Source organism: Salmo salar, chromosome ssa15 (genome assembly GCF_905237065.1).
Source record: "Salmo salar chromosome ssa15, Ssal_v3.1, whole genome shotgun sequence".
NCBI classification, from domain to species: Eukaryota; Metazoa; Chordata; class Actinopteri; order Salmoniformes; family Salmonidae; genus Salmo; species Salmo salar.
In genome coordinates, this window is record NC_059456.1 from 56,909,602 (window position 1) to 56,925,778 (window position 16,177).

A 16,177-nucleotide genomic window follows, 5' to 3' on the forward strand; every position below is an offset into this window, starting at 1 on the left:
CTCCTGGTTTTGACCTTTGCCTGTTTTTCTGGACTCCATTCCTGCCTGCCTGACCATTCTGCCTGACCTGACCACAAGCCTGCCTGCCATTCTGTACCTCTGGAACTCTGAACTGGTTTTGACCTTTTGCCTGTCCACGACCATTCTCTTGCCTACCCCTTTTGGATTGTTAATAAACATCTTGGACTCTAACCATCTGCCACCTGTGTCTGCATCTGGGTCTCGCCTTGTGCCCTTATAGTTAGCTATCTAGCTAAGTGCTTAGCTTTTTCCAAAACCAAGCATTTGCTTGGTAACAGCAGAGAATCCCCTCCTGGATCAAGAGCCTAGCTGGCTGATATTTGTTAAGTCTCTACTCTCCTTTCCTTGGCTCCTTGTTGACTCTCCAATCAGACTTCAAGGCCTGCACTCATCTGTTCAGGTTACCCACAACTCCCTGTTTCTGATTAAACAAAGGAAGCGCTCTAAATTAGCTTTGCATGTTGGTATAGTGCTGTGTGTTTGAGAGTGTCTGAGTGCCTGTACTTGTTTGTGTATTTATGTGCATACATGTGCTTGTCATTCACACACAACCATAAAAAAAACTCTGGTGCTGCTGCTGTTTATATCTCATACGATCACTGGAATTACAATACAACACAGAAGCTGAACAGTATAGCTCTCTTCTCTGAACAGCATAGGATAGCTCTTGTTTTGAGTCATTCAGTAGGAGGTAAACTTTAACTAGGGTGACCACATGTCCCGGATTGTGTGGGACAGTTCTGCATTTTGTCCCTTTGTCCCGCATCCCCCAACCAAACCAATTTTATTGGTCACATACATATATTTAGCAGATGTTATTGCGGGTGTAGCGAAATGCTTGTGTTCCTAGCTCCAACAGTGCAGTAGTATCTAACAATTCACAATAATACACACATCTAAAAGTCAAAGAATGGAATAAAGAAATACATAAGTATTAGGACGAGCAATGTCGGAGTGGCATTCACTAAAATACAGTAGAATAGAATACAGTACATACATATTAAATGAGTAAAGCAGTATGTAAACATTATTAAATTGATTAGTGATTCCATGTCTATAGGGCAGCAGCCTCTAAGGTGCAGGGTTGAGTAGCTAGATGGAAGCCGGCTAGTGGTGGCTATTTAACAGTCTGATGGCCTTGAAATAGAAGCTGTTTTTCAGTCTCTCTGTCCCAGCTTTGATGCACCTGTACTGACCACACCTTCTGGATGATAGCGGGGTGAACAGGCCGTGGCTCGGGTGGTTGATATCCTTAATGATCTTTTTGGCCTTCCTGTGACATTGGGTGCTGTGGGTGTCCTGGAGAGCCGGCTGTGTGCCCCTGGTGATGAGTTGGGCAGACCGCACCACCCTCTGGAGAGCCCTGCTGTTGCGGGCGGTGCAGTTGCCATACCAGGTGGTGATACAGCCCAACAGGATGCTCTCAATTGTGCATCTGTAAAAGTTTGTAAGGGTCTTAGGGGCCAAGACGGATTTCTTCAGCCTCCTGAGGTTGAAGAAGCACTGTTGCGCCTTCTTCACCACACTGTCTGTGTGGGTGGACCATTTCAGATTGTCAGTGATGTGTACGCCGAGGAACTTGAAGCTTTTCAGCTTTTTCACTGCGGTCCCGTCGATGTGGGGGTGCTCCCTCTGTTGTTTCCTGAAGTCCACGATCAGCTTCTTTGTTTTGTTGACGTTGGGTGAGAGGTTCTTTTCCTGGCACCACACTCCCAGGGCCCTCACCTCCTCCTTGTAGGCTGTCTCATCATTGTTGGTAATCAGGGCTACTACTGTTGTGTCATCTGCAAACTTAATGATTGAGTTGGAGGCGTGCGTGGCCACGCAGTCATATGTGAACAGGGAGTACAGGAGGGGGGTGAACACACTTCCTTGTTGGGCCACGATGTTGAGGATCAACGAAGTGGAGGTGTTGTTTCCTTCCTGCGCCACCTGGGAGCGGCCCTTCAGGAAGTCCAGGACCCAGTTGCACAGGGCGGGGTTCAGACCCATGGCCTCGAGCTTAATGATGAGCTTGAAGGGTACTATGGTGTTGAATGCTGAGCTATAGTCAATGAACAGCATTCTTACATAGGTATTCCTCTTGTCCAGATGGGATAGGGCAAGAGGAATACCTATGTAAGAATGCTGTTCATTGACTATAGCTCAGCACCACCAAACCACCAAGCCACAACAACACTCCACCATAATCAATAGCTGATTGATTAAATTAGTCAGTCAGCAGCACTGCCATGGAACCACTGGTCCAAATCAATTTAAATGTCCCTATTGAAAACACCCTGGATGTTTTCAGACGCATCTCGCCGTGGGGAGCGTTGTTTTGTCTGGCTGTGCAATACAGCTTCTTTGAGATATTGAATGTGGAATGTGTTTTGTTAAATTAAGTCCTTAAATGAAGTCCTTTCAATGATGAAATGTTTGACTCAAACATACTGGTAATTGTAATTTACACAATATTGTAATTAAGAGTATAAATATCCTGTATGCATCTGCATGTGCCTGCCTGACTTGAGAAATGTGTCCATGATGCAATCAATGTATCTACAGCAACACTGACAATGCAGTTCCATCTGTCCATCGATCTATGGTCTGTTCAGGGTTCACTATCTATCCATCCATCTATCCATCATTCCATCCATCCATCTACCTTCTATCCATTCTTATTCAATTGTAGCTCTGTGAAGGAAGACAGAGGATAGTGTATGTGAGCTAGTTGAGAGTGGTGCCCTCTGAGACCTTTCTATGCTGGTGTCCTTTCCTGTATTGATTGCTGTGCAAAGTGTAACAGTGTAACTTCCTGTAACGCTCAGGTGGGGCTGTGCTCTCCAACACCTCTTATTGGAACCCTGGAGAAACATTTCTAAGAGTAGTGTAGTTGAGGACACACACGCACTCTCTCGCACGCACACACATGCACAGATCTTTCATCTCCCGAACAGGACGCTGTCCCTCTAACAGGAAGTGTTGTGTTGGCGATAACCCCGGGCACCGGAAGTGACCTCGTTGACGTGGCCTGTGGAGAGGCTGGGTAGGAACGAGTGTTGAATGCATGATTCCTCTGTCTGAAAGCTGGCCTATGATATTATGGTAGTGAAAGAGTTCCTTAACTGCCTTTGCACTGAATACAGTACAGTTTGTTTTTGAGGTCCTCAGCTGTGTGTGTGTGTGTGTGTGTGTGTGTGTGTGTGTGTGTGTGTGTGTGTGTGTGTGTGTGTGTGTGTGTGTGTGTGTGTGTGTGTGTGTGTGTGTGTGTGTGTGTGTGTGTGTGTGTGTGTGTGTGTGTGTGCATCAGAGACATTAGAAGGTGAGAAATGAAAAAAGAGAGGGAATGACGAGATTAAGAGAGAGAGACAAAGTTATCTAGGTCAGAGAGCAAAAAGGTTGAAAGTGAGAAATAATGATATGCTAAACAGACATGATACACATTAGAGAGATAGGTGACCAAAGTTTGACTTATGGATGCCTTAAGAATATCACATTACTCTCTTTACACTGTAAAAACTTTGTTAGGTTAATCTGTGCATACAGAATAACCTAACTTAATGATAAAACAATGTGAATAATACTGTTTGTTGTGACACAGTAGTGGATGCTCTCCCAGTCTGAAGAGAGAACACTATACATTCCTATACACCCAACCCACACATTAGAAACATTGTTATTTTTCTCAACTTAAGTTCATCTTACATCTGGGAGGGGGTCTGTATATCCTGTTGTGTGTCCTCTAAATACCTTGTTAAGTGAAGCTACATGCATTTTTTAAGCTTCTGGCCATTTTTCAACGTAGATCTGTAAGGAAGTAAAACACGTAACTTGGACAAATACTTAGTGGCCACATCAATCGCTAAAAGGTATTTGTGTGGTTTCTGTTAAAGCAGTATTTTACAGTCCACACAGGATAGCTAGTGTTTGTTGTCCCTGCAGTAACGGATACTGGGCTGTTTTAGCTCATAGCTCTACTCTGGCTCCTTGTCTACTTACATGCTGACCACACTGCCCACGTCGCATGAGCGAGCATTGCAAAATAAATGTACACATACATGTTATTCAATCATTGCACCCACTCTCATACTTGATTCCAACCTCTCTTTTAAAAAGCATGTGAAAAAGGTAATTTAAATAACCAAATTCAACCTAGCTAATTTCCGATTTATACAAAATTGTTTGACCACAGAGGTAGCAAAACTATATTTCAAATCGATGATACTCCCCCACTTAACATACTGCTTGACTAGTTGGACCCAAGCTTGCTATACAACATTAAAACCTATTCAGTCTGTCTACAAACAGGCTCTCAAAGTGCTCGATAGAAAGCCCAATAGCCATCATCACTGTTACATCCTCAGAAAGCATGAGCTCCTGAGTTGGGAAAATCTTGTGCAATACACCGACGCATGTCTTGTATTCAAGATCCTAAATGGCCTAGCTCCCCCTCCACTCAGTATTTTTGTAAAACAGAAAACCCAAACATATGGCAGCAGATCCACAAGGTCTGCCATGAGAGGTGACTGTATAGTTCCCTTAAGGAAAAGCACCTTTAGTAAATCTGCTTTCTCTGTGAGAGCTTCCCATGTCTGGAATACACTGCCATCAGACACACATAACTGCACCACATATCACACTTTCACAAAATGCATGAAGACATGGCTAAAGGTCAATCAGACTTGTGAACATTATCCCTAGCTGTGTATTGCCGCTTTCCATGTTGTTTGTTGTCTGTAGCTTGTGAGGTGTGGAAACACTTTGTTGTTTTTATGGATTTTGTCTTGTTGCTTTTTGTTCTATGTTGCTCTGTCTGTATGCTACATCTTGCTTGTCCTATGTTGCTCTGTCTGTATGCTATGTCTTGCTTGTCCTATGTTACTCTGCGTGTGCTCACTGTTCAATGATTGTCTATATTGTAATTGTTTTTAATAACCTGCCCAGGGACTGCGGTTGAAAATTAGCCGGCTGGCTAAAACCGGCACTTTTACTGAAACGTTGATTAATGTGCACTGTCCCTGTAAAAAATAAAATAAACTCAAACTTAAACTCAAACTCTGCTCGCGCGCACCAACGAACGTCTGCTGCGTAGCCAGACGCTAAAATAGAACTTGATTCTATTTGTGACGCTTGACGCGCTGCAAGTCCCGCCTGTCCCATCTCCTCATTGGTTTTTAAGAGCATATACCCACGTGGGTGATTGAAAGATGAACTGAGGTCCACACTCCAATCCAGTTGGTAATGCACCTTAAAGTTGGCTGCCAACCGCCATATAAAGTCCAGAGAAGAAGAAGAATCCTGAAGGAGGAGAGATTACTCTAAATGCACTCGGTTTACCCTTTATCTGTGGATTAATTGTCTGAGTAAAGGACCTTGTGCATTTCAGGTAAAATAACAACCCAATGTTTATATCCCAGGACAAATTAGCTAGAAACAGCAAGCTAGCTAGCTAAATTGCCATAAATGCTTAATGCTTTTCGACCTGTCCCCAAATGAATATGGTTGGTTCAGAGTTCGTTTTGATATTTCAACCTGGGTGTCCTGATCGCATCTGGTGAGGGTGGACAAAATCAACATGCGCATGATGGCGCACGCACACGCGAGAACAGTCTGGTTAGCATGTTACAGTCACAGGGTGAGACAAACTCAGCTCCCTCCCGTTCTCTCCTCCTTCACATTCTCGAACTCTCTCCTCCCTCACGCATACAGGATAAGCCAGCAGTGTATTTCTCTCTTTCTCTCTCTCCCTCTCTTCTGTTGATAGATACCACCTAGGTCATTGCACCTCATTGATATTGATTTAGGTTCGATCCCATCAGAGGGCAAAAGCTACTTTACAGGGGCCAGGTGTGTATGCGTGTGTGTGCACGCGAATACGCGTTTATGCTTTTGTGTCTATTCTATGCTCCCCTGTCCTTTATCCCCTCAGTGAGAGCAAGTGTTTAGATAAGTCCTTTAAGTGTCCTCTCCCTAAGCTCTCTACATTACATCTTTCTATGTCTATCCACTCTCTCGCTTCTTCTCTCTCACTCTTTCCTCTCCTCCGTGGGCTGTAGTTCGCAGGATTTTAGTGGGTGCGGATCAGATTCCCGTTGACGTTCCTCAGCCCTCCGTTCCTCTATGGTCCAGCCAGGGAATTACAGGCAGATGTGCCTCAGTCCTTTAAGCCACACAGTATGGCCTCCCCCTCCCTTTCATTTTCTCTCTTTTCTCTCTCACTTTGTCTCTCTTTTTCCATCTCGTCTCTCTTTATGTCTCTCTTCTCACTCTTTCTTTTTTCTGTCTTTCTTTCTATTTTCTGTCTTTCGCTCGCTCTATTTCAGTTTTTCTCTCGCTTTCTTTCTTAATTTCTCTTTTTCTCTCCCAGTCTGAGGGTTAATAGCTCTACATCTTACCTCTGTAATGGTCCTAATCCCTCTTAGCTGTAGTAATGTTTAGTAATGGATGTGTGTGTCCTTGTTTGCCTGTGTCTGTGTTTATTCCTCTGTGTTGTGTTTTTATTTCCTTGTCACTTACAGACATGATGTGCATCAAACTCCAGGGAAACAGCAGTTGTTGTTGAATTTGTCTCGCTCACATGTTGGACTTGCTCATTTCCCGTTGGTTAATCAACTTGGACTTGCTTGTCAAAAACACACACAGCTCATATTCATTTCTGCATACATAGTGCCTCATCAGAAGTGCCGCACAGGGGAAAAATGCATATCAATATTTTGATGAGGTGAAGCACACTTCATAGTCTTATGAATATTCTACATTGTATCATTCTTATTTCTTTCTCCCCATTGGTAGCCAATCTGTTTGTGAGATGCACACAATACGTCTGTCCTGCTGTTGACTCTGCCTTTGTATGTAGGCCTACCCACACAGAGGCAAATAGACTTAACGTATCCGTATGGTTTTAGTGTCAAAGCTAAAACCCCCAAACCTCCTCATGGGCCTATTAACCCCCAGCCCCTTTTTTTATCTTTTTCCTTCTCTCCATTCACGTGAGAGCCACATGTTTTCACCATCCCTGACTCTGACAGGTAGAAAGTTCTGCTAGTAAAGTGCTGCATTACTTGGCCCTCTGCCACCTCTTTTCTTTCTCTCCCTTCTTTCTCTCTTTTCACAACACTCTCTATTTTCCACTTCCTCTTCCCCCTCTCTCCGGGCATTTATCATCCTAACTTTCTGTCCACTTGTTACCTCTGCTACCTCTGTCCCCCACTCTCTTTCTGTGCCAGTAGAGGCCTCAGGAAGTGGATGGGTGCTGAGTTAGTTTAGCGAACGGAGCATGACCTGAAAAGAGGGAGAGGGAAGAGGAGGAGGTGTAGAAAGAGAGGTTGCTAATTAAAATAATAAACAGCTGCTGGAAAGACCTAAGCCACTGGCCGGAGTGAGGGAGAGAAAGAGACCCGGAGAGGAAGACAGGGATACCAGCTCGGAGGTACAAAAAAAAAACGCTGAGGAAGAAATATAGTTGGTACTCTACTCAAAGGTTCCTCAAAGCAGTGTGAAAGAGGAAGAGAGAAGAGGAAGAACAACTGCTCCCATTAACACTCTGCAAGGAGATCTGCAGTGGACAGGAACTTCTCTGCAGAGCTCCATGAAATAGAAACCAGCTTGCCAGACTCTCTCTCCAGGATCGTAATTCTGATCAGGTGCTTCAATCCTTGGTCACGTGGCCTGGGGCTCCAGAGGAGAAGGAGACATTCTTTCACTAACTGGCCCTGCCTTGGCTGTGAATAGAAGGGTGTGAGAGGGAGTCCAGGCTGGGACAGGGGGCTAGTAGTAGGGCTAAGACTGCATGCCTCTGTTTCTCTCACACAGTGTGAGAGTTCTGATGTGTGTTTGTGTTTCCTCTGCAGTGTGTTAGCGTTACCTTAGTAAGAGAGGAATGAGAGGTCGGAAGACCATGTGCCTCTTTGTGTTGCCTCCTTTCACCTGTGTGTGTGTGTGTGTGTGTGTGTGTGTGTGTGTGTGTGTGTGTGTGTGTGTGTGTGTGTGTGTGTGTGTGTGTGTGTGTGTGTGTGTGTGTGTGTGTGTGTGTGTGCATGGATAGTGTTTTTTTTATCTGAGTAATTGAGAACAAACACTCGTCCCTACCCTGGGTTGGAGTGTAAACCGCTTCCTTAGTGACCGGAGAAGCAGTGGAGGAAGGGAGAGAAAAAGGGAAGGAATAAGAGGAAAAGCTTGAACATTTCTTCAGCCCCTCAGTCTTTCCACCTCAGTCTACAAACCTCTCTTGACAGCACTTGGATAGTTCCCTCCAGTCTCCAGACCTCTACCCTGACCCCTGGAATTCTACCCCAGCTCAAGGACTTCTTCCCCAGCCTATAGACCACCTCAGACTGCCTGTCACCTCCTGCCTCCTACCCAGCCTCAGCCCAGCTCTCAGGACATCTAACCCCAGGCTTGAGGCATGACAGCAGGCTAGCTACGGCTCCCTTCTTAGCCTGTGTTCCATCGAGGAGGATGCTTCTACCATGTAGCCGAGCAGGGCGAACACACACACTGACACACACACAACGGCGACGAAGGGTATGTGAAGTGTGCATGTCGCCGGGTTGGATAGCCCGAATTTGTGTTTTGAGCGCTGGATTTAATTGTATTTGTATTTTGAGAACTGTTTTTGACCATATTTGAAATGGATTTGACTGCGTTTCAAGTACTGACCTTGACCCTGTTTTGAAAGCTGGGTTTGACCGTAATCACTGGAGGACTACCCTAACCCCCGCGACCCTTCTGTGCCTTTTGCCCTCTGTGACCTCAGAGACGATGTAGAAGTGGGGGGGAGGGGGAGGAGACTCATCCTGGAGCTGAAGATGATTGGCTTGAACTTCAGCTTGCAAGAGCTCCTCAGGAAATTTGAAGAGGTAGATTTGAGATGTTCGACATCTATTTGAGCTCCTATTGGGACAAACTGATCGGAAAGGTTGTTTCTTTTTGATGCCACAGATGAAAGCCCAGCCTCATACTATTTCACTGTAGTCTCTGTAGTCAAACACGTGACGGTCAGCTCACCTGTTACTGTCAACCAGAGAAGGTCACTTCTCTTCTATCTATATACTGCTGAAATCTACTGTCTCCCTCTTTTCTCTCCCTCGCTCTCTCCCTCTCTCCCCTCTCTGTCTGTGAAATATAAAGTGGGGCAATCTGAGTGAGTCTGAGGTTTATGAAGTATGAGTAGTTATTACTGAACTCATTAAAGCTTTTGTCACGGTAGCAACCTTATTAGAGTGCCCAGAGCGTGGATGGGGCACAGCTAGTCTGCAGCAGAACGCATGGGGAGACTGAGATTCCTTCAAGTGCTCTGGTCTCAGATGTCTGGAACACTGTAGTGCTTTATTTTTGTCTTCTAGAGGTTTTGCCATTTCTGTCCAGTATTTGTTTACCAAAGCTGCTAGTTGATGTCCAACAGTTATTTTAGTTTATTTTGTGTGTGCTTGTGTTCACCTCTGTGTTTGTCAGTCAGCCATTCCTCTGATAGTTACAGCTCTAATGCCTTGTTCCTCTGCAAACCAAAATAGGTGTAACATTAGGCCTCCTGGGGACAGTGTCTGCTGTCTGATCTGCTCACAGACAGCCAATCTCCCATTCATTAATGGGTGTGTGACAGGGACAAATCCATTATCCACTATCCTTATGCTCCTGCTGTTGCTCTGTTTCTGAAGAGCAAGAAAAGACATGGCTTTGGTAGAGGGTGTGTGTGTGCCACAGCTATCATTTGGATATGGTTCATCTAATCCTAAACACAGTGGAGGTATTGAATCGTTTTTCAAGTAGCGGTTCAGCCATGGAATGTCTAGAGGAATGGCTCTGTGTGTGTGTGTGTGTGTGTGTGTGTGTGTGTGTGTGTGTGTGTGTGTGTGTGTGTGTGTGTGTGTGTGTGTGTGTGTGTGTGTGTGTGTGTATGTGTGTGTCCCCTCACTGCTGAAATTGCAAACATATGTGACCCTCATCTACAGTGTCCTTGTAAGAATAAAGCTTGAAGGTGTGTGTTTATCCCACATGAGAACCTAAGAAACATGCTTTTCTCTCTCTTCATATTTCGTCCTTCTCTCAAAGTAGCCATTCATGGTGGCAGCACTCAATGACTAGACTATTTGATGCCACAAATATGTTTGAGTATGCATGTGCACGTGTCACCTTTGCCACCACTCAATGATAAGGCTATTTCATTGCACTAGTGTGTGTGTGTGTGTGTGTGTGTGTGTGTGTGTGTGTGTGTGTGTGTGTGTGTGTGTGTGTGTGTGTGTGTGTGTGTGTGTGTGTGTGTGTGTGTGTGTGTGTGTAATCCAAGAATCACCTCGGCAGCAACTTCGCCTGGAAGAAAATTGTTAGAGGAAAATCACTTTGGGAATGAGCTGGAACACATCCAACTGACTCACTGGCACAACGTCTCTCTCTTTATTTCTCTCTCGTTCTATCTCACACACACTCTGAATTATTTCTCATTATGACCTTTAGTCATTTGATTTGTGGTGGGGAGATAATTTACTGTGATGTCGAGAGAGAGCGAGAGATTCATAGTAGGGCCATTCACTTTTATCTCTTGTGAAAATAACTGACTTCCTCCTTACACTAGGCTAGTTGAGAGTAGTCTGCCGCTGTTCCAATGAATTTGTTTATTTTCGAACGGTTCTGCATGGAGTTATTACATTTTCTTAACCTGTGTTATTTTTAACCTAGACCCTAGGACAAGGCTCTCTAACCTTGTTCCTAGAGAGCTACCCTCCTGTAGGTTTTCACTCCAACCCCAGTTGTAAATAACCTGATTCAGTTTATCAACCAGCTAATTAGTAGAGTATTAGTATTAGTATGGAAACCCACAATGCTTGGTTAGGGTGTGGAGGGGGTTTCGAATGAATTGGTTGTCTATTGGGAGGCAGAGGAGTTTGGAATGCGTTTATTTTCCAAGAATCCTGAGTAGGTAGAGTACATTTGAAAGATGTTTAAACTGCTCTGCCCTCTTTGCTTCTCTAGCTGTCCCTCCACACTCGCATGACCAGCTAGCACACTCATACGGCTCTCTCTCCATCATTCTCTCTCTCCTTCACCCCTCTCCATTCCCACCATTTTAAAGCTTATAGAAAGTGACAAGCACAGTATTTTGTTGATTTGATTTTACTATTCAATTGTATGTGTGCAGCTTTGAAGCTCTGTACTTTATGTAACACTGTAAAATTAACACAGACTTGTTCAAACTCAAACCTCTCTCTGTTTCTCTGTAGGATATCCAGGCAGAGATCGATGCCCATAATGATATCTATAAGAGTGTGGACGGGAATAAGCCCAAGATGTTCACGTCCCTGGGGACCTCTGAGGAGGCAGTGTTTCTGCAGCACAGACTGGACGACATGAACCAGCGCTGGAGCGACCTCAAGACCAAATCTGCCAACATACGGTCAGTCCCATAATACTAAACAACACATCTTTGCTAACATAATACGGTCATTACTGTAATATACTGATAACATATGGTCAGTACTGTACAGACCTGGGTTGAAATACTATTTCTCAATTACTTTTACATACATTTCGTAGTAAGTGTTCAGATGTTTTTGTTTTGTTGAAAAGACAAGTAGTTGAATATTTGAATATATTTTTAAATAGGCTATTTATAGGAAATTATACAAAAAATTCTTTCAAATACTTGCAATAGAAGTAGTTGATTCGGGCCACATTATTTGAAAATACTCCAATACACAGAAAATAAGTATTTAACACTAGAACTGCCATAGGGGAAAAATCTGCCAAAAAACGAACAAACGTCCTGCTCCTTCCCTGACTTTTCCTAAATATTTTTATTTTACATTGCTCAGTTGTCAGAATCTTTTAATCACAAACAGAAAAGCATTTCAAGCCTGTTTAACTGGTTTTTACACACCTATTCCTACCTTAACGGGCCAAGACAAATGCTCTGTAGGACGTTGGTAACCAGCCAGGCACTAATGTGTTTCTCTCCTCACTGAATGAATGATGTAAATGGATGAATAGGCGATAGAAACTGAAATTGTGCACGTTACAATTTAATTTGGCTGCTTTTCCCTCACTCGGCGCTCCGACTCATCCCAAGCCATCTCAATTTGGTTGAGATCGGGTGATTGTGGAGGCCAGGTCATCTGATACAGCACTCCATCACTCTCCTTCTTGGTCAAATTGCCCTTACATAGCCTGAACGTGTGTTGGGTCATTGTCCGGTTGAAAAACAAATGATAGTCCCACTAAGCCCAAACCAGATGGGATGGCGTATCACTGCAGAATGCTGTGGTAGCCATGCTGGTTAAGTGTGCCTTGAATTCTAAATAAATCACAGACAGTGTCACCAGCAAAGCACCCCCACACCATAACACCTCCTCCTCCATGCTTTACGGTGGGAACCACACATGCGGAGATCATCTGCTCACCACGCCACGTCTCACAATGACACGGCGGTTGGAACCAAAAATCTCCAATTTGTACTCCAGACCAAAGGACGTATTTCCGTCGGTCTAATGTCCATTGCGCATGTTTCTTGGCCCAAGCAAGTCTCTTCTTCTTGATCATCAAAGGAAATTGAAGTTATAGCATTTTTGAGGTACTTGTAAAAATAAAGAAAAACTAAGAAAAACCCTTGAATGAGTAGGTGTTCTAAAACAGGGACTGTATGTCATAACCATTCTGACTTGTTTGTTGATTAAACCATTCAATAAACTGTAACTAGAGCATGTATGCTTCACTTGCCTCCGGTGAGAGTTGGAACCAAGATGGTGTCACAGAACTCTTCAGGACCTGAACAGTGGAGGAGCGACCACAACCTTGGCATAAATAAAGAGAGAGATGGAGAGAGTGAAAGATATTCATAGAGTGAAAGAGAGATGGAGGGAGAGAGTGAAGGTGGCAGGGGCAAGATGGAGATGTTGATAGGAGCAAAGGTTGTGAAGGGGAAGAGAAGGTGTGGTGAGCAAAGGAGATAAGTAATATGTGAGGAATAGTGCAGGAAGGTTACAACGTACTAGAAAACAATAGATCAAGAGATAGATGCAGAGTGAGGGTAAAATATGTTATGAGAGGAGAAGGTAGGAGCAGGTGAAGATCAACACATCACAGCCTGGAAGCCTCAACTACTACTAGAGGGCAAAAGAGACACAGATGGAGTGAAATAAGGCAGAAACACTGCAAAGTTCCATAAAGATAGAAAGTAACAGCATATTCATAAGAGCACTATTATTCCCTATAAACCATATAACTCTGTGTATTTCCATAGGATGGAGGCAAGGCTGAGCTGTCAGCAGGTTGTGCGCGTGTGTGTGCTGTGTTCGTGCATGCACTGTGCCTGTGCATGCGAGCGCATGGGTGTGTTTGCTGCAATGGGTGTATTATTTAGAGCACATTATGTCTTAATTACTGTACATAATAATAATGAGTAGCTGCTATGAAACTAATGGTCAGACCCATTATGGTGAGCAGAGGATGTCAAAACAAAACATTTAAGAACACACACATTAAATAATAATACACATTATGCTCGATATGCACACACTTTGATGCACACAATGCACCAACCCAAATACACTCCAATATAAGTGGTTTTGGCTGCCCTCCAGAGAGAGTAGATTTTCCCTCTAATGCTCACTTGTCTCCAGGTCTTAATGCTTCAAGATGTTGGACAAGAGATATCCAGCAAACTTGCTACTTTGAAATGCGGCCAACTGTAATGGTTGACACACCAATCCACCCCAACCTCACCAGTCTAGCCATGGTCTAACCATTTTATTCTGTTGTAGTACCCACTAGGACTTGTATGGCTGGTTTAACCTTCTGCTTATATGGAGATACGAACTTAGAGGTCTTGAGGTTTGTGTGTTGCCATGTAAAGACTTAAAAAATGGCACCCGGTGCTTCTCTACTTGCTTACTCAGCATTAAGGAGATAGATTGGGGGTAAGGCCAGGCGATAGACTAGAGTTCTGTCCAGGGGCTATACTTGTGCCTCAGGCTACAGAACCCAGGAGATAGGAGGCTCCTGCTCCTCTGCGTCGTTATGGCACACACTCGCCAATCCAAGACTTGTGCAACTTACTTTTTACATGGAGATGGACCTGACCATGTCATAACATTCTTGTAACCATGTTTCGACCAGGTTATAACCATATTGTGAACATATTTTACCTGGGTTATAACTGTGTTTTAACCATGTTATGACCAGGTTATAACATATTTTACCTGGGTTGTAACTGTGTTTTAACCATATTTTAACCATGTTATGGCCATTTGTTTCCAGGGCTCACCTGGAGGCGAGTGCGGAGCGTTGGAGTCGTCTTCAGAGCCTGCTGGAGGAGCTGTGGAGGTGGATCTGTCTGAAGGAGAAGGAACTGGCCAAACAGATGCCCATAGGAGGAGATGTCCCCACCCTGCTGCAGCAGCACAACCACTGCAAGGTCAGTACCATAACACAACCACTGCTCCATCCTTACCGTAACACAGCCACTGTACAATCAGTACCGTAACACAACCACTGCTCCATCCTTACCGTAACACAGACACTGTATGGTCAGTACCGTAACACAACTTTTGCACAGTCATTACCATGCCTGCTACCAGGAATTGTGTACAGATCCTTGCGACATGGGGCTGTGCATCATCATGCTGAAACATGAGGTGATGGCGGCGGATGAATGGCACAACAATGGGCCTCAGGATCTCATCACGGTATTTCTGTGCATTCAAATTGCCATCAATAAAATGAAATTGTGTTCGTTGTCCGTAGCTCATGCCTGCCCATACCATAACCCCACTGCCACCATGGGGCACTCTGTTCACAACGTTGACATCAGCAAACCGCTCGCCCACATGACGTACTGCCAAATTCTCTAAAACGATGTTAGAGGCGTCTTATGGTAGAGAAATCAACATTCAATTATCTGGCAGCAGCTCTGGTGAACATTCCTGAAGTTACCATGCCAATTGCACGCTCCCTCAAAACTTGAGACATCTGTAACATTGTGTTGTGTGGCAAAACTGTACATTTTAGAGTAGCCTTTTATTGTCCCAGCACAATGCTTCTTGATATGCCACACCTGTCAGGAGAATGATTATCTTGGCAAAGGAGAAAATCTCACTAACAGGGATGTAAACAAATTTGTGCTCAAAATATGAGAGAAGGAAGCTTTTAGTGCATATGGAACATTAGTGTGATCTTTTATTTCAGCTCATGAAACATGGGACCAACACTTTACATGTTGCTTTTATATTTTAGTGTACTATACATACAGTAAATGCATGGGTATATGGAAATTGGAGGTCTGAATGGAGGCTTAGGAAGGTACAGGAAAATGTCCGGAAGGAAGGAAGGAAGGAAGGAAGGAAGGAAGGAAGGAAGAAAGGAAAGAGGGAAAGAAGTAAGCTAAGCCACTCCCATGAATAACGAGGAAGACATAGGAGGGCTGGAGCAGAGTGGAAAGGAGAGGAAGAAAAGGATGATGAAATGACGGTCTGAGAAATCAAGGAGACAGAAAGAGCGATGGAGAAGAAGTGAGAGAGGAGAGCGAGAGAAGGAGGATGTTAATGGAGAGACAGGCGAAGAAGCAGAGGAGGAGGTGGCGAGATTGAGATGAAGAGCTCAGGAGGGAGTAAAGAGACATTTTCGGAATCAGTCAAAGAGAACGATAGAACCATTGCATTTTTATTGGGGCATATCAATCCTTATATCACCAAGTCAACAACATAATTTCTCCTCTGTTTTTATGAATACAGCCAGTTGTTTACAGTACATATAGATTAATGTAAACAAATGAAAGGGTGGAAAAGGAAGACATTTTGTTATTCCGGGGCGGATGTTGCCCGACAGTGCTCTTCTCCTCCAGTGAGTGTGTCGATTGTGTCTGTGTTTTTGTCTGCTGATAATAGCTTTTATTAATCACACATTCAATTATCCAATAAAAGCCCTGTGTAAGCGTCTCACTGATTAAACTCATCAATCAGCTTTATTAAATTAACCGATTTTAGAGCGGGAGAGAGAGGCGTAGGGGGAGAGAGAGGGACGAGAAGAGAGCACTTGTGGCCTTTTTTTAATCACTCTCTACTTTTATCTCCCTGCAACAGTTGTCATTTTCTTCTCAGTGTGGGGAGAAGCTACAACAATATGTTGTATGTATGTATATAATTAAAACTGAGTGAAGTATATAATTAAAAGGAGTGATTAGGAGTGT

The 16,177-nt window shown here is 44.0% G+C and overlaps 1 protein-coding gene across 1 annotated transcript in view; it reads left to right on the forward strand.

Moving 5' to 3' along the window:
• Positions 1 to 16,177, forward strand: part of LOC106571754 (utrophin) — a 190,756-nt gene that overhangs the window by 51,596 nt on the left and 122,983 nt on the right. The window contains exons 2-3 of the mRNA XM_014145173.2: positions 11,220 to 11,392; positions 14,251 to 14,407. Coding sequence (XP_014000648.1) covers positions 11,220 to 11,392; positions 14,251 to 14,407 — 330 coding nt within the window. The remainder of the gene's footprint in view (positions 1 to 11,219; positions 11,393 to 14,250; positions 14,408 to 16,177) is intronic.